The sequence below is a fragment of the Hibiscus syriacus genome, unplaced genomic scaffold, assembly GCF_006381635.1.
Source record: "Hibiscus syriacus cultivar Baekdansim isolate YM2019G1 unplaced genomic scaffold, ASM638163v2 tig00110893_pilon, whole genome shotgun sequence".
NCBI lineage: Eukaryota > Viridiplantae > Streptophyta > Magnoliopsida > Malvales > Malvaceae > Hibiscus > Hibiscus syriacus.
Window position 1 is genome coordinate 5,613,323 of NW_024062901.1, and position 26,011 is coordinate 5,639,333.

A 26,011-nucleotide genomic window follows, 5' to 3' on the forward strand; every position below is an offset into this window, starting at 1 on the left:
AAGAGATTTTCTTTTTAGTTAATGTTTACGCTTCTGTGAATTTATTTAGGAATATTGCATGTCATAACTCTAAACCTAAGCTCCAACCCGGTTTACCTAATTAGAGAGAAACGACATACCTCACGAGGAGCATTGGGCTTCCTTGTGTGGGTCTGATAAAGTATCTCTGGAAAGCATCCTAAGTTGTCTATCCAGATATCAGATCCGATGTACGCTTTTAGTGGTGTGATCCCTTGAGTTGAATCCGATTAGCAAGTCTGTAATGGGCCAGAATCGGAGTCAACCTTAGCAGGTCGTAAAGATGGCTTGGGAACCTTTGCTGGAACCCAACCACATGTAGAGAATTTAGTATACCTACCCACTAGAGCCATGTGTATATCTTAAAAGAACTAGAATGCATGTGGTTAGGGTTCTAATTTTATATGTATGCTTTATATTCATGATTTATTTACCGATTGAATTTAATCATTTCAGATTTTTTAGCATACATTTCTTTTATTTCATCATTATTTCACTAACTTGACTTCTTATTATCTTGTTGTGAGCTTTGTTGTGTTTTATTTTTGGTATCAACGTCCTTTGCATACATTCATTTTGCATGACATTTGTATTGCTTAATACATTTCCAAATCATAAATTAAAACATTCATTCATTAAAATAAAAATAATAAGGTAAGGTTTTTTACCGCAGTTATCCTGGTTCATACTAGTAGCAAGAACGCTTAGCATCTGCACGACACAAAAAAATGCCTAAGGAAACAGAGGATAAGCTAACCAGAATTGAGAGATAGCAGAAAGAGATGTAAGAAGAAATGAGGAGCAAGTTGGCACAAATTGAAGCTAGTATCACAAACTCTCAGCTCGATCAGCTGAACAAGGTGGAAGAAATATTCAAGAGACATTCTACCGTTGGAAAGACTACTGTGGAAGACCCCACACATCCTCCGGGCTTTACACCTGTTCACATTCCTGAGCACACCTCTGCGCATCAAGGAATCCAATCACCAGTCTGCCTCACAATCGAGAACCCACAATATCAGGCTGGAGCTTCATTCCCCGCTGAATGTCCTGCTGCTTCTCGGTTGAAGCCAGGTAAACTCTGTACTGATAATGAGGTCCCTGACCTAAATGAATTAGCTGAAAAGGAAAAACTTATCCAAAGAATAAAAAGTGTAGAAGAGGTGATACAATCTAGGGAGATGGTCGAGTCATTCTATGGGTTTGACGCTAAAGAGCTAAGTTTGGTCTCCTTTCTGGTTCTCCCACCAAAGTTCAAGGTTTCAGATTTTGAGAAGTACAATCGGACCACATGTCCTTCATCCCACATCACCATGCACTGTCGCCGGATGGCTGGCTATGTGAAGAATGAGAAGTTGTTGATCCACTGTTTTCAAGACATTTTATCTAGACCTGCTTCCAAATGGTATAACCAGCTAAAACGTACTCAAATTCATTCTTGGAAAAACTTAGCTCAAGCCTTTTAGGGTCAATACAAGCACATGACTGATATTTCCCATTATCGAACAACGTTGCAAAACATGGGGATGAAGCGCGATGAAGCGCAATGAGAGTTTTCGGCAATATTCGCAACGCATACACACGTGCATACACACACATATGCATACATACGTGCCTGCGCATATTTGTATAAAGTCATTTTCCTCACTATTATCTTTCAACAAATATATTCTTTCACATATGAGGACATCACAATCCTCTAAGTTGTACTTGTCTTCAGAACTTTTATTTTATTTTTTTGATAAAAATATGGGATGCCTCATTAAAAATCCCTTCATAACCTTCAAACTACATTTGTAGCTTGACGGACATTGGAAGGAGAAAAAAAGTACCCCAAAATTTATTAATGAAATTTATAACAAAACTAGTACAAAGAAACAATACCCACTAGAATACATAACCCGGCCAAAACATAAAATATACACTACAACAACCAACATAAAACCTAGAACTAAACATAAATCCCTCGACCTACAACACAATATCATCCAATTCCAGCCTTAGCTTACCTATCTGCCTCCCAATTGGCGGATCTCAAAATATGCCAAACTATAACTTCATGTTCAACCACTATAGTAGAAATGTCTTTCACCAATAACTCGAGCAACAAAGTGCAGCGACCCGAATTTTTAATCCACTCCAAAGCAGTAGAACAATCCAATTCTAGAATGAGCCTCCCCCTTGAATCACAACTGGACTCCACAAATAATAGCATACCCCTTTTAATTATCAATAGTTCAACTAGGATAAGAAGCCCGAAACCAACACTCTATGAGAATGAACCGAACATCACACCATCAATATCCCTTAACAAGCTGCCAATACATCCTCTTGACCACCCATTTACCATAGCACCGTCCACATTTAGTTTGAAGAAACCCAAAGGAGGAGAACACCAAAGCTCCAAGGAAGAATTGTCTTTCTTAGTACTCACAACAAAATCTGCTACTTTTGGATCACCCACAAGAGAATCAAAAGGAATAACAATATTCGGAAATCTAGCTATAAACCATGTTGCAATCCTATACCTCACCAGAAAAAGCAGCAAAGTTGAGTCCAACTTGCCTTTTCCAAAAATAATTTCATTCCTACACTTCCAAACCGATCACATTATCGCCCCAAGAATGAACTTCCAAATCGTGGATCATGGAACTAAATATGCCCAACCAGATATCAGAATCGTCGAACTCTCCGGAACAACAGAGGAAATGTTCCAATTATGCAGGAATCTAGACCATAAGCCCCAAACCACCTCGCAATGCACAAATAAATTAGGAAACAGACTCCAAGAACTTGCCACACAACGGATAAAGTGTATCCACTATCCCTGCGACTCCACGCTTCAACAACTCCCTTTCACCGGCAATCGTTGATGAACGACCTGCCAGACGAAAGTTTCTACACGAGGCGGGGTTATTCCTAACCACACATGCCTGTCCCAGAAAATTATTAGTACCTGACATCTCCAAAAATTTCTTAATGCAGAGCGGCGGCTACATGTGTAGAACACAAATAGAACAAGGCATAAATGAAGTATAGAAAATCAAATCAGAATATCAAATGAAAAAAACAGAGTCGCATTAGTACCTCTCGTCCATGGGCGCAGAACAGGAGGGCCTTTATCAGCAATAATCTCCTCATCACTTACAACACCTACCACCAACTCATCTCCCAAAGCCTTTGCTTGCCTCAACGCATTGGCATGGCCATAATGCATGAGATCAAAACAGTCATCCATGTAAACCCGAATGCGCTTCTTCTCACACTTCTTGTGGAAGACCATTCACGCGATGAATGGGTTAAAATTTCCAGAAGCCATTTCATAAGAACTATAGTTAGAATCGAGCAAATCTAATTGGGCTCGAGGACTACAATTCCTACGCGATGAATTTGAATGTGTAGATGTAAGATCGGATATTTTACCTTTTGTTTACTGTTAACTTTCTTTAATTCCGGCTTCGCGTCTCCTTTCCTTTCTCATTGTTTTTTATTCTTTTCCTTTCACCAGATTTGTGAGAAGCAGCTGTCTTAACTCTATATATACTGCATTTCTTCTCATTAGATTATATAAATATGGGTTAAATATGTCACTGGTCCATCTACTATTTAAAAACATAAAATTTAATCTTCATATTTTAATTTATTGACATTAAAGCTATAGGATTAATTTATAATTTCATGCTAAAAATGTAAGCTTGGGGAGTATGTGTTGGTTGTGGCTGATTTGGCTTTAATCCATATATGTTTCCATGTTGAAACATCGTAATTTTTTTATATAGAATGTATAAATGTCATAAGAAGAGTATAAATGTCGAACTCATCAAGTGGATGAGAGGAGAAGAGAAGATTATTTTATTAGAGATTATGAATTTCAATAATCATATTACCCTATTTATAGGGTACGTGAACGTTGTTAATATGATTAGAAAATTTTAAACATATACTATATTATAATTAGCTCAGACTAATAAAAAAAGGTTATAAACGTTGCAGCCATGTTGGGGCATTAAATGTAGGGTAAATTATATCTATGATCACTTAACTATTTTTTTTCTTTTAACCGTTGATCTTTTAATTTTGTCAATCAATATTGATGAATTTGTCGATGAAGATCAATTGAACAACCGAATAGTTTGTCAAGAGGGGGTGAATTGACTTTTTGAGTTTATGGAGTAAAGAGTAAAAAGGATAAGAAAATTTGCACAAGGATTTATAGTGGTTCGACTTCTCAACCAAGTCTACATCCACTACCTTAGCTACTCGCTAAGGATTTTCTAACAAATTCACTAACTGTTCTTGCTTTTTACAGGATAAAGAGTTTGTCAAGGGGCTGAATTCTTTTTATATGTAAACAGAAAAGGATAAGAAAATTTGCACAAGGATTTATAGTGGTTCGACTTCTCAACCAAGTCTACATCCACTACCTTAGCTACTCGCTAAGGATTTTCTAACAAATTCACTAACTTGTTCTTGCTTTTTACAGGATAAAGAGATAACCTTTATACTCCCTAGCTTTTCACAAGGATATACAATTAAGCTCAAAACACTAATATTTACAAGAAAAAGGAAAATAGAAATAAAAGATATTCTCTCGTGTTTGATTGTTTGGATAGGTGTTCTAACCTTTCTTCAAGTGTCATCAACTTGTTTTTATATGTTAGAATGTGTTTGTGGTTGTTTCTAACCGTTGGGGATAATTTTCTGCAAAATAAAATTGCTTAGGACAAGGAGTATCGATACTCCTTTAATGAGTACCGGTTCTACCTTTATAATTTTAAATAAACTATCCATTAAAGACCGTTGGGCTTGATCAATATCGATATTATGCTCATGGTGTCGATATTACAATGTAAAGTAGTATCGACACCCTTTTGAGTATTGATACTTATTTTGCATAATGGAATTTGAGCAATTTAGAAAACACTTGGCAGTATCGATACTACCTAGAGAGTATCGATACTTCTCTTACATTTGATATATGTACCACGTGAATAATATCGATTTTGTTCATGCAGTATCGATTCTGTAAGAACATTACATGTACTACGTACCCAAAAAAACGTTTTGTGCTCAAATTCTAGTTTAATGGACTTTGAATTATTTTTGAAAACTTTTGAAAACTTTGAACAAATTAAATCAAGTCCATTGCATTAATTTGTTATATAAAAAATATTATAAAACATAGTTCAACAATCTCCCCTTTTTTATATATAACAAAACATTTGAAAAATTATTTTTGACAAAACTCCCCCCTTAATAAAACATTTAATGAAAAGGAGAAATTTTTTGAAAATATTAAAGTTCCCCTTTTTTATTCTTGAAATTGAATTTTTAAAACTCATACTTCTCCCTTTTTTTGTTATATCAAAAATAATTCAACTTTAAAGTTAAAAAATAACAATGGAGAGTAAGAGGTAAATTTTAGCATAAATCATTTGAAAAATCAAAGCTCCCCTCAATAAAAGCATTCCAAACAAAAAATTTGACTTTAAAAGCTTGACACTTAAATGACATTGAATTTCAACAAAGATGAACAAACATATTAGTAGCACAAGAAATTCAATTTATCTAAGTCTAAAATATTTTATGCAATATCAATTTTTGTATTTAAGTGTTTGTGCATAAAGCTATCCAAAAATGTTATGTATTTTAAAAAAACAATTGATATCAATTGTTAGAGAGGTATCATTTGCAATAAATCACATACATAAACATTTAAATTAAGGTCAAAATTTAAATTTGTAAAAATAAAGCATTAAAACTAATTTTGACCAAAATTCATTATGATGAACAAACATTTATGAAAAATCATTAAAACTTTAGAAAATGTTCATCACAACACTTTTCAATATACATGAGATGAAAAACATAAAATTATTTAAAAGCAAAACTCATGCACGCTTAAACTAAATGAGCAACCAATTATGCAAGATAATCAAAATAAGCTTAGAGGTTACACATTCCATATCAAGTGCGGCTAGAGCATTTGAATATATTCACTTTCATCACCATTGCTCCCAAACACCTACAAGAGACATTTAAGTGGATTTTGGTATCCAAATTGCTTTGGATCCTTGAACGTTAGTTTCAATGCCCCTTGTTCCCTTAGGAATCCATACTTGTCTAATTTTAAAACGTTTTCCTTTCTTTATAGGACAAGTATGTTCCCTGTGACCATGATAATGACAATGTGAGCATTTTGTCATTATGACATTAGATTAATTATTTAAAATAATTTTTTCTTTTGTTAAGCATTCAAGCTTAACATTTAAATCAAAACATTCTTTTTCAAAATTTTCAATTTTTACTTTTGAAAGCTCTAAATCATTTTTTCAAAAATTTCATTTTGATTTTCAAAATCCATTTTTGCTTTCAAAAGAAAATCGTTTTCAACTTTAAATTTTGAAATCATTTTCTCATATTTGGAGTTCATGGTCTCAAACTCCAAAAATAATTCATCATATGCATCTTGTAACTCATTAAAAGAATAAGAATTTGATTCACTTAAGTTAGAAGATACCTCGGACTCTTCAAGAGCCATTAAGGACACCACCTTTGTTGGTTCTTCTTTCTTGTTTCCATGAAGTTCTTCAAGCTTATTCCAAAGCTCCTTCGCATTTGAACAAGAAGAAACTCCTTCATAGACTTCGGGACCAAATGCACAAAACACCATGTGCATGGCCATAGCATTTTGTTGAGCTTTCTTCCGTTCTTGGGCACTCCACTCCTTCGTCTTCTTCTTTGGAGAAGAGTAGCCATTCTCGATCATCTCCCATGCATCAAGATCATTGGATTGGATGAATAGCTTCATTAATTTCTTCCAATGACAGTAGTTAGCTCCATTGAAGTATGAGAGCTTGTTGATCGGTTAGGAGCCTTCCATGTGGAACGAGACAGAGGTGGAAGTCATATTCTCGTTTGTGTCGGAAATGGATAAAGCTTCTTCAAGGATCGTCTCAATGTTGTTAAATCTTCTAATGAGTCAATCTCTAATACCAATTGATGAATTTGTCAATGAATCTTGTTGAAAAAATTTTGATATTTCGATATAACAAATTAAGTTAAATGAATTTTAAGATTTTCCAAAATGATTTTCTAAGTATATTCGATATAATTATTCGAATATCAAAACATTACTCAAAATATTTTCAAAAATCATTTTTAATCCTTACTTAAGTGTAAAATTAAGTTTTAATCTTAAAACAATTTCAAAATAATCTTTCAAAGTATTTCGAACCATTTCAAAGCCAAAAATTCCAGATTGCTCAGAGGGAACCGATTCCCCCCCAAGGGGGTACCGATTCCCCCTGAATGGTTTGGCTCCGAGATTTCCAGAATGCTCGGAGGGAACCGATTCCCCCATAGGGGGTACCGATTCCCCCCTGTTCAAAGGTCGAAATATTTGAATTTTACACTTAGGGAACCGATTCCCTATGAGGGGGAATCGATTCCCCCACGCTCCAAGCTATTTTATTAATTGTTTTCACACTAAAACGGCTATATTATCTTCATTAATCATCCCCAACGTTTAGAAGTGATTCAAGGTGTATTTAAACAAGTTCTGAAGCCTTTGATCAATAAGAAATTATAGAGAAACAAGAGAGAAAGCATCAAACACCAAGTTTGTGCAAATCAAGCCAATTTTCCTTTCAATATTCATTTTGCTTTCAAGAACACCATTTGTGCTCATTTGTAATTATCTTTGAGTGTTCTTTTCCTGTTCTAGAATTGTGCAAACATCTTACCTTGTGAGGTTTTCCTTGTAAGTTTGCAAATTTGTAATCTTCTCTTTGGGAAAAGAGTGTTCTCAAGAATTGGGGTATATTCTTGAATGTATTGTAAGGTTATCTCTTTGGCCTCAAAAGAAAGAACAAATTAGCGAATTTGTTGGAAAATCCTTAGTGTGGATAGCTAAGGTAGTGGTCGTAGACTTTGATTGAGAAAGTCGAACCACTCTAAATCGCTGTGCAAATCTTTTCAATTTTCTGTAAAAGCTTCCACCGAATTTTTAATTGCAAATTCACCCCCTCTTGGCTAATTCCGTCGATCGATTAACTCAACAATTGGTATCAGAGCCTAACTCATTTGAAGGTTTAATCGCCTCTTGAGTCGATTCGGGAAGAGTTATATCGATTATCAAAGTCATCAATGGCCTCCGCTTCAAACTTCGACTCCGGTCTCGATTCGATGCCCGTCAACAAGCCTCCTTTCTTCAATGGAGCTAACTATGCCTATTGGAAGAATAGAATGATGTACTTAATTCAAGCAAGTGACATGGGAGCATGGAATGCTGTAGAAGAAGGATACATCAAACCTCTCACTCATCCAAGGTTGTGGAGTGAAGGAGAGACAAGAATGTTCCAGCTCAACTCCAAAGCCATCCATATCATTTTTTGTGCTCTTCAACCAGATGAATACGGAAGAGTTTCATCGTGTACAACCGTCAAAGAAATATGGGACAAACTTCAAGTCACTCATGAAGGTACCGATGAGGTAAAGAAATCTAAAATTAGTATTCTTAACGCATAGCTATGAAAATTTCAGGATGAAACCAAATGAAGATATCAAAGCTATGACGGATAGATTTTCAACGATTGTCAATGGTCTCAAATCATATGGAGAGATCATTTCAAATGAAAAGGTTGTGAGGAAGTTAGTCTACTCCCTCCCAAAATCGTGGCAATCAAAGAAGACGACAATCATCGAGTCTAAGGACTTAACGTCCTTAACTCTTGAAGAGCTAATTGGGTCACTCCTCACTCATAAAATGATGCTCGAAGATGAGGTGGACCTCGACAAAATTGACGAGACACCAAAGGAGAAGGAGAAGAAGAAAAACATTGGAGTTGCTCTCAAATCCACAAAAGATGAGAGTGATTCGAATAACGATGACGATGAAGAGGAAATGGCATTGTTTGCCAAACGGTTCAGAAAAATGATGAGACCTTATCGAGGAAGAAAATTCAAACGAAATGAAGGCCTCAAAAATGAACCGAAAGAGAATGACCCAGTCATTTGCTACGAATGCAAAAAGCCAGGGCATGTTAAATATGATTGCCCACAATTGAAGAAAAATGGTCAATCAAAGAATAAGCACAAGGCTCATGTGGCTACATGGAGCGATGAAGAAAGTTCCGATGAAGAGGAACAAGAAGTAGCTAACTTGTGCTTGATGGCATTTGGGGAAGATTCTAAGGTAACCTCTAACTCATCCGATTTTGATGATTTATCCTATGATGAGTTATTAGAGGAATATAATGGGTTGGCTTCGGATTATGAGAAATTATTTTTAAAATATAAAAATGATGTTTCAAAATTGAAAAATGAAAACAAACTCATATCCAAAACCAACAACGATCTTGAAAGTAAAATCAAAGACTTGCAAATCAAACTAGAAGAGTTTGAAAAGAAAAATTTAGATTTGCAAAATTTACTTTCAAAGATCAATGATGATCATCAAAAGAAAATTGATGATCTTAAAACTTCTTTTGATAAAGTTGGAACAAAACATTTTGAAAAAGGTGGAACTTCAAAATCCAACTTTGTTAGAAAAAGTTTTAGAAACTACAATCATAGAGGTCCCCAAAGAACCTCTAATTGAAAAATCGTTAGAAGTATGTGGGTTCCTAAAGAACTCATTACTACTAAAGATAAAAATATCCTACACAAATGGATACCTAAGGGGACTAGGATTTTGGAAACTAATGAATATGGACCCAAAAGAATTTGGGTACCAAAAATCAAAAGTTAATCTATGTTTGTAGGGAAAGGAGCATTGCTACAAGGCACGGGAAACAAATTCAAATTCATGGTACCTTGATAGTGGATGCTCAAGACATATGACCGGAGACAAAATCCGGTTCATTGAGCTTAACGCCAAAAATGGAGGAGAAGTGACTTTTGGAGATAATTCAAAAGGTCACATTGAAGGTATTGGTACAATAGGTAATACCTCTTCCATACAAATTAAGAATGTTTTATATGTGAATGGATTAAAGCATAATCTATTGAGTATTAGTCAATTATGCGATAAAGGATTCAATGTCTTATTTGAAATTAATGGTTGTAAAGTCATTGACATTGCATCTAATTGGATTATGCTTGTTGGTCATAGAATAGAGAACATTTACATGGTGCATTTAGATTCTTTTGATATGACTAATTTATGCCTAGTTGCTAAAGATGAACATGATAGTTGGTTATGGCATAGGAGACTGGGACATGCTAGTATGAGTGTTTTGCAACGGCTAATTCAAGGTGATTTAGTTCGAGGGTTGCCTAAGCTTAAATTTGATAATGATAAAATCTGTGATGCTTGTGCTAAAGGAAAACAAAAGCGTGTTTCTTTTAAATCCATTAATGACGTATCAACTAGTAGAGTATTACAATTGATCCATGTAGATCTTTTTGGGCCAACTAGGACTACTAGCTTGGGTGGAAAACAATATGCATTTGTCTTGGTAGATGACTATTCTAGATATACTTGGGTTCTATTTTTAAGTACTAAAGATAAAGTATTAGAACAGTTCATCACATTTTCAAAAATAATCCAAAATGAAAAGGGTTACTCTATAACTAGTGTTAGGAGTGATCATGGCACTGAATTTGAAAATCTTGGATTTATTAAATTTTGTAATTCTAATGGTATTTAGTCATAATTTTTCAGCACCTAGAACCCCTCAACAAAATGGAGTTGTTGAGAGGAAAAATCGAACTTTAGAAGAAATGGCTAGAACCATGCTTTGTGAAAATAATTTGCCAAAATATTTTTGGGCGGAAGCCACAAATACCGCTTGTTATGTTATAAATCGAGTAATGATTAGGCCAATTTTAAAGAAAACTCCATATGAAATTTTCAAAAATAAAAAGCCTAACATTAGTTATTTTCATCCTTTTGGATGTAAATGTTTTGTTTTAAACAACGGTAAAGAAAACCTTGGCAAATTTGATGCTAAAAGTGATGAAGAAATTTTTCTGGGTTATTCCTTAAATTCTAAAGCCTATCGTGTATTTAATAAAAAGAACTTTAGTTGTAGAAGAGTCTATACATGTTGTTTTCGATGATAATCCCCTTCCGAGGAAGGATTCTTGTGTGAATGATGATGTAGGTGTTATAAATACAAATGACGTTAGACATGAAGTTGGAGAACCATCATCAAAGGAAGAAACGAAAAATGAGGAAACTCATGATCCTCTTGAGAATCCAACCATTGAAGAAAGGGAAGTATCTTATCCAAGAGAGTACAACTATGTCAAGGATGGTGAAATTATAGGTGATCCATCAAAAGGGGTAACAACTCGATCTTCTCTTAGAAATATTTGTAATTATGTTGCATTTATCTCATGCATAGAGCCTAAGAATATTAAAGAAGCATTAAATGATGAACATTGGATTATGGCTATGCAAGAAGAGTTAAATCAATTTGAGAGAAGTAAAGTATGGACATTAGTTGAAAGGCCTAGTAATAAATCTACTGTAGGTACTAGATGGGTATTTAGGAATAAGCTTGATGAGAGTGGTAATATAGTGAGAATCAAGGCTAGACTTGTTGCTCAAGGGTATACTCAAGAAGATGGCATAGACTATGATGAAACATACGCTCCCGTAGCTAGGATGGAAGCAATTAGATTATTATTAGCATTTGCATGTTTCAATGAATTTAAATTATATCAAATGGATGTTAAAAGTGCATTTTTAAATGGTTTTATAAAAGAAGAAGTGTATGTGGAACAACCTCCAGGTTTTGAAGATTTAAAATTTCTGAACCATGTTCTTAAATTGACAAAAGCTCTTTATGGTTTAAAACAAGCTCCTAGAGCTTGGTATGAAAGATTGTCAAATTTTTTAATTGAAAAAGGTTTTTCAAAAGGGAAGGTTGACACTACATTGTTTTTGAAGCATAAAGGTAAAGATTTATTAGTAGTTCAAATTTATGTTGATGATATAATATTTGGTTCTACTAATGATGTTCTTTGCCAAGAATTTTCTAAGCTAATGCAAAGTGAGTTTGAGATGAGCATGATGGGGGAGCTCTCATTTTTCTTGGGACTCCAAATCAAGCAAAGAAAAGATGGCATCTTCATTAATCAAGCTAAGTACGTCAAAGATATGCTCAAGAAGTTTGGACTGGAAAATGGGAAACCTTATGACACTCCAATGAGCTCTTCAACAAAGCTTGACTTAGATGAAGGAGGTAAATGTGTAGATGTTAAATTATATAGGTTAATGATTGGTTCTTTGCTTTATCTAACTGTAAGTAGACCGGACATTATGTTTAGTGTTTGCTTATGTGCTAGATTTCAATCATGTCCTAAGGAATCACATTTACTAGCTGTTAAGAGAATCTTTAGATACCTTAAGGACACTCCTAGTTTAGGACTTTGGTATCCTAGAGACTCTAGCTTTAGCTTGCATGCCTTTTCTGATGCGGATTATGGAGGATGCAAATTAGATAGGAAAAGCACCTCTTGTACTTGTCAATTCATTGGAAATATGCTGATTTCTTGGTTTTCAAAGAAGCAAAATTGTGTTGCATTATCTACAACTGAAGCGGAATACATTTCAGTCGGTAGTTGTTGTGCACAAGTTTTATGGATGAAACAACAACTTTTAGATTATGGAATTGAAGTAGGTATTATTCCTATCAAGTGTGACAATACTAGTGCTATTTGTCTCACTAAAAATCCCATCCAACACTCTAGAACTAAACACATTGAAATTAGACATCACTTCATTAGAGATCATATCACTAAGGAAGATGTAGTTCTAGAATTTGTTGATACTTTGCATCAATTAGAGGATATCTTTACAAAACCCTTAGACAAGGAAAAATTTTGGACACTTAGGAGAGAATTAGGTTTGACCAACCTATCTTCACTTAGTGTTTAAAATAATTTTAGCACTTTTAATAATAAATGAAAAATGCTTATAATAGTAATTTTTGATTGCATTCATTGCTATTAGTTAGGGGGAGTTTATGATTCTTAATGAAATATTAATTTTATGTTCAAATATCGTTTAAAGATTAGTTTAATTATTTGAACATGATTAATTTTCAATAAATGAGTTGCCAATACCACTAGAGGAAATTAATTTAGCATTTTGAGTGTTTAAAATCGGATTTTAGCATTTTGGTGCAGAGGGAATCGATCCCCCCTTGAGGGAACCGATTCCCCCCTTTGAAGGGGAACCGATTCCCCCCACAGGGGAATCGATACCCCCATGGGGTTCTGGTTATACATGGGCAGAACCCTTACTTTTGTTCAAAACCCTTCTCTTTCTTGCCGCCGTTTCCTCTAAACTCTCTCCCTATCTCGATTCTTGCCTCAAATCAACATTCTTAATCGGAATTCACTTCAAATATCATCTTCTAAACCTGTTGGAATCATCAAAAATGTGCAAACTTCATCTAATCTCACTCAAATCCGAAATCCTTGAAGGTATTTTTCCAAAACTTCTATTTCATCAATTTATAAACATAGAACTAGTTTTAATTAGTTCTAGGATGAACTTTAGATCGGGCATTAATTGTGTTTTGCTTGAATTATGTTGTTGTTATGAAAACTATATTGTTTCTCAAAATCGTATTTTTCAAAAGTTTTCAAAAACTTTGCCCATTAGGATTGATTTAGAGAACCTTGAAATATTGAGGACTCAATTGAGTTTTGGGATTGATTGAATTACATACATGTGTTTTTTAAATTTGCAGGTTACATATTCTATTCTGATTCTTAAACCATGTCAAATCCTAAACGACCTAGGACATTGTCTAGTCGCTCAAGTCAAAACCGACCTCTTATTCCTCCACCCAATCCAAATAACCCAAATATGACCATTATGAACTCTTGTTTCAACGTACCTGGTTATGGAGAAGATCTATACCATATGTACCATACTTGTTTTGAGTCATATAAAATTTGGGAAGAGTGTATCCCTTCGATCCAAGCTATAGAAGATATGGACTTCCAATATCTTCCTACTCTTAAATCCTAGAAGTTTGATAAACTCTTTAAACTCAAACCTTTGGTTTATCATCAATTAGTCCGTATTTTTCTATTCCAATGTGGTATGTGTCCAAAACGAGCTCCGATCTGAAACTATAGGAATTTGATCATATCTTTTAGGATAATTCATTTTTATTGACTCCGGCACAATCGCTACCCATTTTGGACTATATACCTCAGGTTTAATGAAAAAGAGACTGTGGATTCACCCTATAAGTCTAAGGATAGTGAGAGTACCCTAAGAACTCATCATGATAGATTCCTTCATTATTTGATCTCTTGGTGGTTTAGACCATCCGGAGATAGGTACTCCTCCCTTAGGAACATAGATATATGGTGGATATATTGTATCCAACATAAAAAGAAGATTTATCTGCCACAGATCATTTTTAGTGAGTTTCTATAAACATTGTTCCTTCCAAGAATATAGAAACCTTGGTTTATGGTTGTCTCCTTAGTTATTTGTTTATCAAACTCGGTCTTTGGGTCAATGGGTTTATCGTCCCGAACTCATAACTTTTAATTGTGAAACATTTTAATGTTAATGGATTGTTTTATTATGGGTGTTTGAATTTGTTGGATAAATGGATATTTGAACTTATATGCTTATATATTTGGTTTGATTTTCACTTTCATTTTGAGCTTAATGTTTATTTTTGCATCATTTACATATCATTTGCATTATGACCAATTTTGCCATTTCACATTAATTATGACCAATTTTGCTATTTCACATTGATTATGGAACTAATGGCTAACGTTTCTCTTGATTGTGATCTTAGCAGCTTATGCATACATATACCTAATCAATTGGCTAAATGATTTTCACGTTTCTTTGAATATTTTTGATTTAACAAAAAGGGGGAGAAGTATGTGTGTTTTTAAAATGATAAATGGGAGAAGTGTTAAAGTAAGGGGGAGTAATTTCAAAACTTGATTTTCAAAATCTTAAAATTACTAAAATGTTTTGTTATATCAAAAAGGGGGAGATTGTTGAAAACATTTTGATATTTCGATATAACAAATTAAGTTAAATGAATTTTAAGATTTTCCAAAATGATTTTCTAAGTATATTCGATATAATTATTCGAATATCAAAACATTACTCAAAATATTTCAAAAATCATTTTTAATCCTTACTTTAGTGTAAAATTAAGTTTTAATCTTAAAATAATTTCAAAATAATCTTTCAAAGTATTTCGAACCATTTCAAAGCCAAAAATTCCAGATTGCTCAGAGGGAACCGATTCCCCCCCAAGGGGGTACCGATTCCCCCCTGAATGGTTTGGCTCCGAGATTTCCAGAATGCTTGGAGGGAATCGATTCCCCCATAGGGGGTACCGATTCCCCCCCTATTCAACGGTCGAAATATTTGAATTTTACACTTAGGGAACCGATTCCCTATGAGGGGGAACCGATTCCCCCCACGCTCCAAGCTGTTTTATTAATTGTTTTCACACTAAAACGGCTATATTATCTTCATTAATCATCCCCAACGTTTAGAAGTGATTCAAGGTGTATTTAAACAAGTTCTGAAGCCTTTGATCAATAAGAAATTATAGAGAAACAAGAGAGAGAAAGCATCAAACACCAAGTTTGTGCAAATCAAGCCAATTTTCCTTTCAATATTCATTTTGCTTTCAAGAACACCATTTGTGCTCATTTGTAATTATCTTTGAGTGTTCTTTTCTTGTTCTAGAATTGTGCAAACATCTTACCTTGTGAGGTTTTCCTTGTAAGTTTGCAAATTTGTAATCTTCTCTTTGGGAAAAAAGTGTTCTCAAGAATTGGGGTATATTCTTGAGGGTATTGTAAGGTTATCTCTTTGGCCTCAAAAGAAAGAACAAATTAGTGAATTTGTTGGAAAATCCTTAGTGTGGATAGCTAAGGTAGTGGACGTAGACTTTGATTGAGAAAGTCGAACCACTCTAAATCGCTGTGCAAATCTCAATTGAACAACCGAATAGTTTGCCAAGAGAGGGTGAATTGGCTTTTTGAGTTTAGGGAGTAAGGAGTAAAAAGGATAAGAAAATTTGCACAATAATTTATAGTGGTTCGACTTGTCAACCAAGTCTACATCCACTGCCTTAGCTCCTCACTAAGGATTTTCTAACAAATTCACTAATTTGTTCTTTCTTTTTGCAGGATACAGAGATAACTTTAACTCTCTCCAGCTTTTCACAGGCTTAGCTAGAACTAATCCCCTTAAGGTATAAAATGTAAACAAGAAAACCTCACAAGGTAGGTGTTTACAAAGATTTTAGCTCACAAAACAAGACCTAAAGATATACAATTAAGCTCAAAACACTAAAATTTACAAGAGAAAGGAAAATAGGAATAAAAAGCTCTTCTCTTGTGTTTGATTACTTGGATAGGTGTTCTAACCCTTCTTCAAGTTTCCTCATCTTGTTTTTATATATTGGAATGTGTTTGTGGTCGTTTCTAGCCGTTGGTGATAATTTTTATGCAAAATAAATATGCCAGGACATGGAGTATCAGTACTCCTTTAATGAGTATCGGTACTACCTTTATAATTTTTAAATAAACTAGCCGTTAAGGACCATTGGGCTTGACCAATATCGATACTATGCTCATGGTATCGATACTACAATGTAAAGTAGTATCAGTACCCCTTTGAGTATCAGTACCTATTTTGCATTATGGAATTTGAGCAAATTGGAAAACATCACTACCTAGATAGAGAGTATCGATACTTCTCTTACCTTTGGTATCGGTACCACGTGAATAGTATATGTATTATTCATGCAGTATCGATATTGTAATAACAATATATGTACTATGTACCCAGAAAAACATTTTGTGCTCAAATTTTAGTTTAATGGAGTTTGAATTATTTTTGGAAACTTTTGAAAACTTTGAAGAAATTCAATCAAACCCAAAAACACTTTGTCTTAATTTGTTATATCAAAATATTACAAAACATAGTTCAACAAATACATTGATCGGTAACATTTAATGGATAATGTGACATGGTAGTTAAACATTTTGGTATAATTATACATTTGATTCATGTTACTTATATATTCTATCAATGTGTAGTAGTATCACATTCGAGAGTTAAATTTATTAAAATTACGATTAAATTGATAGAATATATAAGTAACAATGACCAAATATATAATTATACAAATTTTTTTAACTATCACGCACATTTTCCGTTAAATGTTAATAGTCAGTGGCTTGATTGACAACAATTAATTAGTTAAGTAGTCTGATTGACAAAAATAAAAAATCAATGGTCAAAATTAACCTTCAATGGTTTGAAAATTGCTAGATCCACAATTTTTGACCCTAAATTTGTCATCTTTAAAAGAACCAAAATTTGACCTAAAATGAAATACATAAAGTATAAACCAGGAGATAAAAATAAAAAATTCTTTGGTACATAAAAGAAATAGAAAAAGATGACAAATACATATACACATACACATACGCATAACATAAAGAAGACAAATTCATAGTTTGCCTTATGGAAATCAAAATCCAAGCTTCAACTACACCTTCCAACCATGTTTATCCATGTGATGGTTTGTAGAAGAATGTCACCTCAATTAGAATCCTTCAAATTCATAGAATGGTTACCAAAATAAGAACAAGAACAGAAACCAAACTCAATGGCTTCTGGCAACACCGTAATCGGAAACCTGCGGATTCATAGTAGGGCTGGATCATTATAGGAAACTTGCAATTCCCCACCGCCGGGGTTGGGTCGGTTTTCGTGATCTCCGAAACATTTGGGAACTTGCAGGCCACGTCAAGCTGGTTGTTCTTCTGAAAATAACTGTTAAAGGCATAAGAAATGTTTCCCCTGGCATCTAGATTTCCACATGACGTCCCGTAACCGAGGCTAGTGCAGTCGGCGAGCCCGCATGCATAGCTCACACTCTGTTGCACTTGCGGGTCGTCGAGTCTGGCTGAAGGCTTCATCACACACCACTTCTTTTCCAAGTAATGCACATCTTTTGCAGGAACTAGAGCTCCACTGTTTGTGGTACCGAGGTTGAGAGGGTATTTAATCTGTCCATCATAATAAAAAATCCCCCAGTGGCGTTCGAAATTTCCCGGATCAAAGCTTTTTTCATCCTCGTCAATCAAGCTAAACAAATATGCATCTATTGGCCCCGGTCTCAACGGGGTTCCTTTCCCACCAGAAATATGAGTCATTAAACCTTGGTTGAAGCGTCGAGCATACTCTATGTTAGCGTTCCGGTCACCATCAGTAGGCCACCCAATCTCCCCAACTATAATGGGCAAATTTCCAAATCCATTCTTCTGTAATGCATGTGTAAGGGTGTCGAGATTAGCATCGAACATGTTGTAATATAACGTCCCACCGTCGTTTACCGGTGATGCATTGCCATCAAAGAATGCATACTCAACTGGGAAATTGGGATCAGTATAGAGGCTTATAAAAGGATAGATGTTCACTGTGAAGGGAGAGTTAACGTCATTCAAGAACTTGACAATACTAAGCATGGGGTCAAAGATATCGGTACGGAAGTCGCCCCCAGATGGATAACTATTCGAACTCGCATAAACATCGGCATTGAGAGGAACCGTAACCTTTACTTGGCTGCCAATCCCGGCTTTGATCAGGGCAGACTGGATATTATTAAGAGCAGGGAGGGTTATCTTAAGATAGCTTCCATTATATGTCTGCAAGAAAGGTTCATTACCAACAGCAACATATCTGTAAAGAATGCAATGAAAATTAGAGAATGGAACCAAGCAAAGGGAACAATTGTTATACTTGCAAGATCCAGACCAAATTTTCCAGTCAATTTACGACGTATACAATAAGGCTAAAGAGTTTTAAGACCGGAAAGTCGACAAGCAAATATGAAGGTTACAGTCACATATGCAGAGTGATTGCGGCAAAGTGCTAAGATAAAAAAGATCAATGCATCCAAATAAACAACAACCAGAACTGAAATTACATATTAAACATGTCTTCACTAACAAGTCATGCCTAGAGGTGATTGGCCATTTCAGAGAGGAACAAGCCTTTTAAGGATGTTTTACTTACGAATCAGACCACAAATATGAATGTTACGGGCACATATGCAGCAAGGCGCGTACGACAAAAAGATGAATGCATCCAAATATAACATCAAATGGAAGAAGACCACCAAAATTCGACTCGAGTAGCATATCGGAATCGAAAACAGATCGGAAAAACAATCGGCTGACCTGATGTTGACATTATTGGAGGAGATATGCTCGGAAACATTCTTGGAAACCCATTTCTCAGCAGCCTTCATGCTGCCACCAACAGAAGCAAGCATGTCATTTGGGATTCCCACCATAACCTCAATCCCAGTCTTACCCAGAGCCTTGAGTATAGCGTAATCCGCATCAAAAAGCTTCACTTTTTGAACCCCATTCTCTCTCAGCATCCTCACTACGGTCTCCGGCGGCAGCGGGTGGGATGCCTGTGTTCCCCAGTTCACACCAATCCCTTTCCCACAACACAACATACTAAACAAACACGCAAGTCCGATATTAACTGTAATCCACCCCATGTTCTTCCTAATCTACTTTACACTTCTTTTGTTCTCCGACACTATAATCAGCAGAGAAAAACAACGAGCTTGAACTTCAGAAACCCAGAATTCAGCAAACAGGAAGAAAGAAAGGAAAATGAAGGTGGCGTGAGAGAAGGTTGAAGAACAAACGGAGACGGAGACGGAGACGTAGACGTAGACGGAGAGAGAATAAAGGAAAGCAATACAAGGAAGGAAAGTGGGAGGGAAAAAGAAAACAAAAGAGACGCAAAGCAAATGCTAAAGATAAAAAAAAAACAGGTGACGTGAGAAACGTCCAGACAACACGATAACCATAACACAAAAGAGAAGCGGTGGGGCCGGGGGTAGCTACGCCTACTACACGACCACACTGCTGTGGTCAGACAGGGATTTGATGTGGTCTGTGGAGTTGAGGACTGAGAGAGTCAGAAGTTGAGGAATGGAATTTACAAACTACAAGTTGTTTGTTTGTTGACGATCGGCGGTTAGTTTACTCGGCAAAATTAGCCCAATACATCGATTTTTTTATTTAATCCAATACAACATAAAATAAAGGTTCTATTTGTTTTTGGGGAAAATCAATTACGAAAATGATTTTTTTTTGAAATTCTGTGTTTATTTTACGTAATATTTTTTTGAAAAATGTTTATCAATATTTGATTGGAGTAAAAATATTTTATAATATTTTTCTAATTAACAGAAATTTCTTTTTATTTTTTTGAAAAATGACTTCCTGTCTGATTTTCAGTAAGTCATTTTTCGAACTTTTCACTTTAAAAAATAAATACTCAAAATAATTTTATTTTATGAATTTAATATTAATAAAATATTTTAATATTATTTTAATCAAAATATTAATTATTAAAATATTTAAAATATATTTATTAATATTTCTAATAATATAATATTATTTTTTAATATTATAATAAAATAATCAATTCTATTATAATAATATAAGATATTATATTTTTATTTTAATAATATATAATAAATTATAAATAAAATTTATATTATTTATTAATTTCATAGAAATAATATTATTAAATTATTAATAATGAATAATATTATTTATATGTTTAATATTATTATAATAGTCTAATAATATTTTAATAAAGATATTTAAAATATACTAATTAATATTTTTAAAATATAATATAACACTATTACTTTAATAAATAATTAATATAATTTATAATATTTTTATTTAATAAAATATATCAATATTAGTATTTTTATTAATGAAATTATAAAAATAATATTTAATAATAAATAAATTGTTTTAATATTTTAAAAATAATCATATTAAATTTTATGATAAATAATATTATTTATTGTATTTAATATTTGTAATAAATAATTAAAAAAAAACTCATAAACTAATAGAAAAAAAGGTTTAAACAACATCTTCCAAACATCGTAAAATGTTTTCCAGAAAATGTAATTCATTTTCCAGAATTTAATTTTCAGAAAACTAATTACAGCCAAATAAACAGACCCTAATTTATTTAAAAATATATAGTATTAGAGAAACTCGTTATATTGACATGATGGGTTTTATTAAAAAATATTTTAATAGATCTAGACGTTAGATCTAATATTTTATTATATTTTTTAGAACCCATCAAGTCGATACGATAAATTCCAATAAAAACTATTTTTAAAATTTAGAAAAAAAATCATAATAATTTTTGAAAAAACTAGGAAACTCGTTATGTTAGTATGACTATTTCCATTTAATTTTAAAAAAAAACTAACCATTTATAATTATTAGGCAATGATCAGATTTTAAATTGATGAGGAACTCATCATGTGAGAGTGACGAGTTCTAACGATCATATTGATATTAACAGCCATGGACCCATAGTATAGCTAAGAATGATTATATAAATTGAATTTGATAGACTTTGATTTGATTTAAGTTTATAAAATTAAATTTATTTTATATAAAATTTAAGTTTGAGTTAAATTTGGATCGGAGTTTTAGAGTATCGTTTGGATCATGTTATGTTCTAAGTTTAGAGTAAAAATATTCGATCTGATTTAATTTTAAAAAATAATATAGTTATCTCTTATATATTTAGAGATAATCACAATGCTATTCTCCATGTATTATCCCTTATATATTTAGAGATAATCACAATGTTATTCTTCATGTATTATCAAATAAAATAAAGGTCATGATCCAATTACATATTGTAAAACTAAAAAGGTTTACATCTTTTTAGGATTGATGAACGAAGTAAAATCAAATATTGAGATTAACAGTAGGAAATGAGAATATATTCACACAAAAAATAGTTAATCTCATCAACGATCCTAAAATGATATAAAACTTTTAATTTTACGATGTGTAAGTGGATTTTAATCCATAATATATATATATATATATATATAAGTTGGTTTGAATAGAATTAGGTGTAAATTTTATTTCAAAAACGGATCAGATGAAATCTTTCTAAATCTGGGTGTGATCGAATTTTGCATTGAGAAAATATTTTAATTAGGTTGGTAAAAAATAAAGACAAACATAAAACTTTATACTAAAGACGAAAGAATTTAAAAATTTTAGGGAGAAAATTATCCCATCGACCCTCTCGATTCATCCCGTAACAAACGTTAGGTATAGCTAATGAAATAATTTGAATTATAGCCGACCCTCCTCTAATTAACGGTCAATCTCTAATTTTAGGATATCTCACATTTTAAGTCCTTGAATTTATCCCCTTTTCAATATTGGTATTTAATTTTTTTTACAATAATTATTTTTAAACTCGACTATTTTTTTAACCATGTTAAAAGAAAAATATGTAACATTTTGACCTATCGAAACGACATATCGACAACATACTGCTAGCTAAATTATCTTTATTAAGTAAATATTAAAAAGGATAAATTATAGATTTTGACCTAAATTTTTATTTTTATTTAATTTTGATATTTAAACTTTATTTTTTTAAATCATTGACGGTAATACTTATGTGACATGACATGTCAATTTTTTATTTTTTTAATTACCACATCATATTTTTTTTATTTTTCAATATTTTTAAATTAATTTTATTTAACCAATTATGTGGTGATATTTGTCACCACCTATGGGATGAAAAGATAAAAATCATTCTTGCTCCTACCATGAATTGATATTGAATATCTTACGAGAGAAACAAATCACTCAACTATTGAGCTAAACTTGTCGTTTGGGTAAATTTCACCACATTTTAAATTTAACTTATATAACAATATCACCACAAAAATCAACATTTTTTGATGATTATAATATTCAAATTTGTGACACTTTAAATTAATTACCGAAAGCTTAGTCACTCAATTATAGTGTAAATTATTTTATTATACTGAACATGATACTTAATTATATCATTATTATATTAAAAGTTTTTTTTCATTTTATTTAGAAATAAAAAATTAAATAATTCATATATTTTTATAAAAAGTATATGAAATAATTATAAGAAAAGGTATATTTATAATATTATAAAAATATTTATTTTCAAAATTCAATTAATTATTTATTTAAAATAATATTATTTTTAAATTATCTTTTTAATTTTAAGTAATTTAAATTTATGGTAAATTATACGTTTACTATCCAACTATTACTTTAGCTTCGTATAATATTATTTAAAATTAAATAAATAATTTAAAAATGATAATATTTCAAATAAATAAGTAAATAATATGATTTTAAAATATTTTCATAATATTATAAATAAAATTTTTAGAATAATTTAATATAAATTTTATAAATTCATAAAAGTAATAATTTAATTATTTTTTTATTTCCAAATAAAGTGAAAAAACTATTCTTTAATTTAATAATGATATAAGTAAGTATTAAATTTTGTATAACAACAATAGATTCACATTATAGTTGAATGACTAAACTATCGATCATTAATTTAAAGTGTCACATATTTGAATTTTATAATCATCGGAAAATATTGATTTTGTGGTGATATTATTATATAAATTAAATACAAAATATGGCTAACAATTGTTGGTGTGGTTGGGATTCAGAAATTTGAGCTTGTAAGACCAAGTTCAATTCCTACCACTGTCACTCTTAGTGGACAATTTGTAAATTCATATATAAATCCTAATTGAGTCTTAGGTATGTCTTGCCCTGGACTAGAGAGTCACCATTGAACAAAACTTTTTTTGTACAAAAAAATAAAAAAAAATACGATAAAATTAATATAAATGATTAGTTTAGTTCAATGGTTGAGTACCTTGCATTTCATGTAAGAGGCTTACGTTCAATTCTGGTTCTACGGTTTCTTTTATTTTATCCTCAAATTGTGACACATGTCACTATTTAATTGGTTGAATAAAATTAATTAAAAAATACTGATAGAGAAATAGAAAAATGATGTGGAAATTAAAAAAGTAAAAAAAAAAGTAACATGTCACGCCACATCACATTATCGTTAATGGATTTGAAAAAAAATAAAGTTTAGGTACTAAAAGAAAATAAAAATGATAATGTAAGTACTAAACGTATAATTTATCATTTTAATTTTTATTTAATAAGGATAATTTAGTTAGTGGTACATTTCAGTATGTCGCTTTAGTGGTATGTTGCGGTGTGCGACGTGCGTTATAGACTAATCCATATATAATAGTAAAAAATTATTTTTAAAAATTTATAAAAATATAAATGACAAAAATTAAAATGGTTATAAAAGGTACTAATATAAGAAAAATAGACAAATTCAAGTACCAATATAGAAATAATTACTTTTGAAATTTGTAAAAATAATAAAAATATAAAATTCATATAGATTGAAATTATTCCAAAACTACTAATATAGAAAAAATAGAAAAATTAAAATATTAACATAAACTAAAAATATTTGGATACTAACATGAAGAAAAAATGTAGATAAATTGAGATATCAATCTAGACTAAACAAATTCAAGCATCAATGTAAAAAAAAGTACAATATATTCGGATTAAAATGCGAGTTATCCTTTCAATTTTTATTAAGACATATTTTTGTTGATTTCTCGACTATTACTATTAAAAGTTATAAAATAGTTCTTGGACTATAGGGTGTTGTTTTGTTGAGTCTCTCGATTATTAAAATTTATAAAATAGTCGTTTGACTATTCATATGTTCCAAACTCGTCATTTTTTTGTTAAAATATTGATGACCGTTTGAACTGAACGTTAGCATGTTGATTGAGATATAATATAATTATATTTTAATGATGTCTGTTGGCATTATCGTTGCTTTCAAGCACTGATTCAATAATGTTTTAAGCATTGACTTGAGATATAATATAAATGGAGAGTCGATTCATGAACTATAACTCAAACGATTCTGGGATCATATTTTATCATATCACAGTTAATATGTTAACGCCCAGCTCGAATAACTGTCAAATTTTTTAACAAAAAAAGATGTATCTAGAACATAAAAATAATCGAGTGAGAATTTCGTAACTTTTAATAGTCGATTAATTTAATAAAACATCACTTTATATAGGAGAACTATGTGTGTATTTTACCGTTTTGTTACCTGCTCTGAGCTGCATGTTGAATGCACGTGGAAATCACTCAACAATCATTGCATGTTTATCTGCATAATCTCTATGATTCTATGGATCTCACTTTTTGGTTTTCCCACTTCAACCATAGTATTAATAATGGCTTCCTTGTCCATATAGGTTGGGAGAAAAATATTTTTTTAATATAAGATATCTATCATATTATTTTTAAATTAGAATTTTTATTGATTTGAAGACGTCTTGTATTTTTGGAATTTTCTCAATTTGCGTAAAGACACCATACAATCGTGGAGTCTTCTTCATTTGTCTAAAGACGACATGTAATTGTGAAGTCTTCATATTTAGTTTGAAGACGCATGAAGCACCCGACGTCTTTAGTTTGATATTTTTCAATTCACCCTAAATGAAAAAATAATCCCAGAAGTAAATTATATTAAAAATTAAAAATTTCACTTACATTATTTCAGTCATTTATACCGTATTAATTATAAAAAATAATCTTAATTAATATGCAACTTTCAACGTGACGTGGTGATGTGACAATATTTTTTTTCATACTTTACCCCAATTAAGAGATGAAAGGGTGGCAATTGAGATGGTGATGTTGTGACCTAATCCATTAAATTTAGTGACCTAATTAAGTAATTCCATATCAATTATCCTCCTTCAACATCATAGCTTCATATGATTTTCATGTTGTAACTTGGCAATTTGTATTAATGTCCAAATTCACATTTCATTTCGACATCGTGATGTGATGTCCAAATATACACGTTTATTGGTCTATTATTCTAAACTAACTCTAAACATGATTAATTGATGGGTACTCAATATAAAATGATTAAGGAAAATTACAACATTCATCATTGAATTTTACTCTCTTTTATTTTACTTATTATACTTTTAATTTTTTC

General features: G+C 32.0%; 1 protein-coding gene across 1 annotated transcript; it reads right to left on the reverse strand.

The window, feature by feature from the left end:
- Positions 1-17,527: 17,527 nt before the first annotated feature.
- On the reverse strand, positions 17,528-19,763 carry LOC120145088 (glucan endo-1,3-beta-glucosidase 6-like). The gene is made up of 2 exons (XM_039158988.1): positions 19,234-19,763; positions 17,528-18,733 (listed from the first exon to the last, which is right to left on the reverse strand). The coding sequence occupies exons 1-2, from the start codon at positions 19,563-19,565 to the stop codon at positions 17,611-17,613; spliced, it is 1,455 nt and encodes a 484-aa protein (XP_039014919.1). The 5' UTR covers positions 19,566-19,763; the 3' UTR covers positions 17,528-17,610.
- Between the last annotated feature and the right edge of the window lie 6,248 nt (positions 19,764-26,011).

What these genes read in the sequence shown, in the direction of transcription:
- LOC120145088 (XM_039158988.1), bottom strand. Translation starts at nt 19,565, where the DNA reads ATGGGGTGGATTACAGTTAATATCGGACTTGCGTGTTTGTTTAGTATG. An exon ending in TCCAATAATGTCAACATCAG is followed by an intron (nt 18,734 to 19,233) that starts GTCAGCCGATTG and finishes CATTCTTTACAG; the next exon opens with ATATGTTGCTGTTGGTAATG.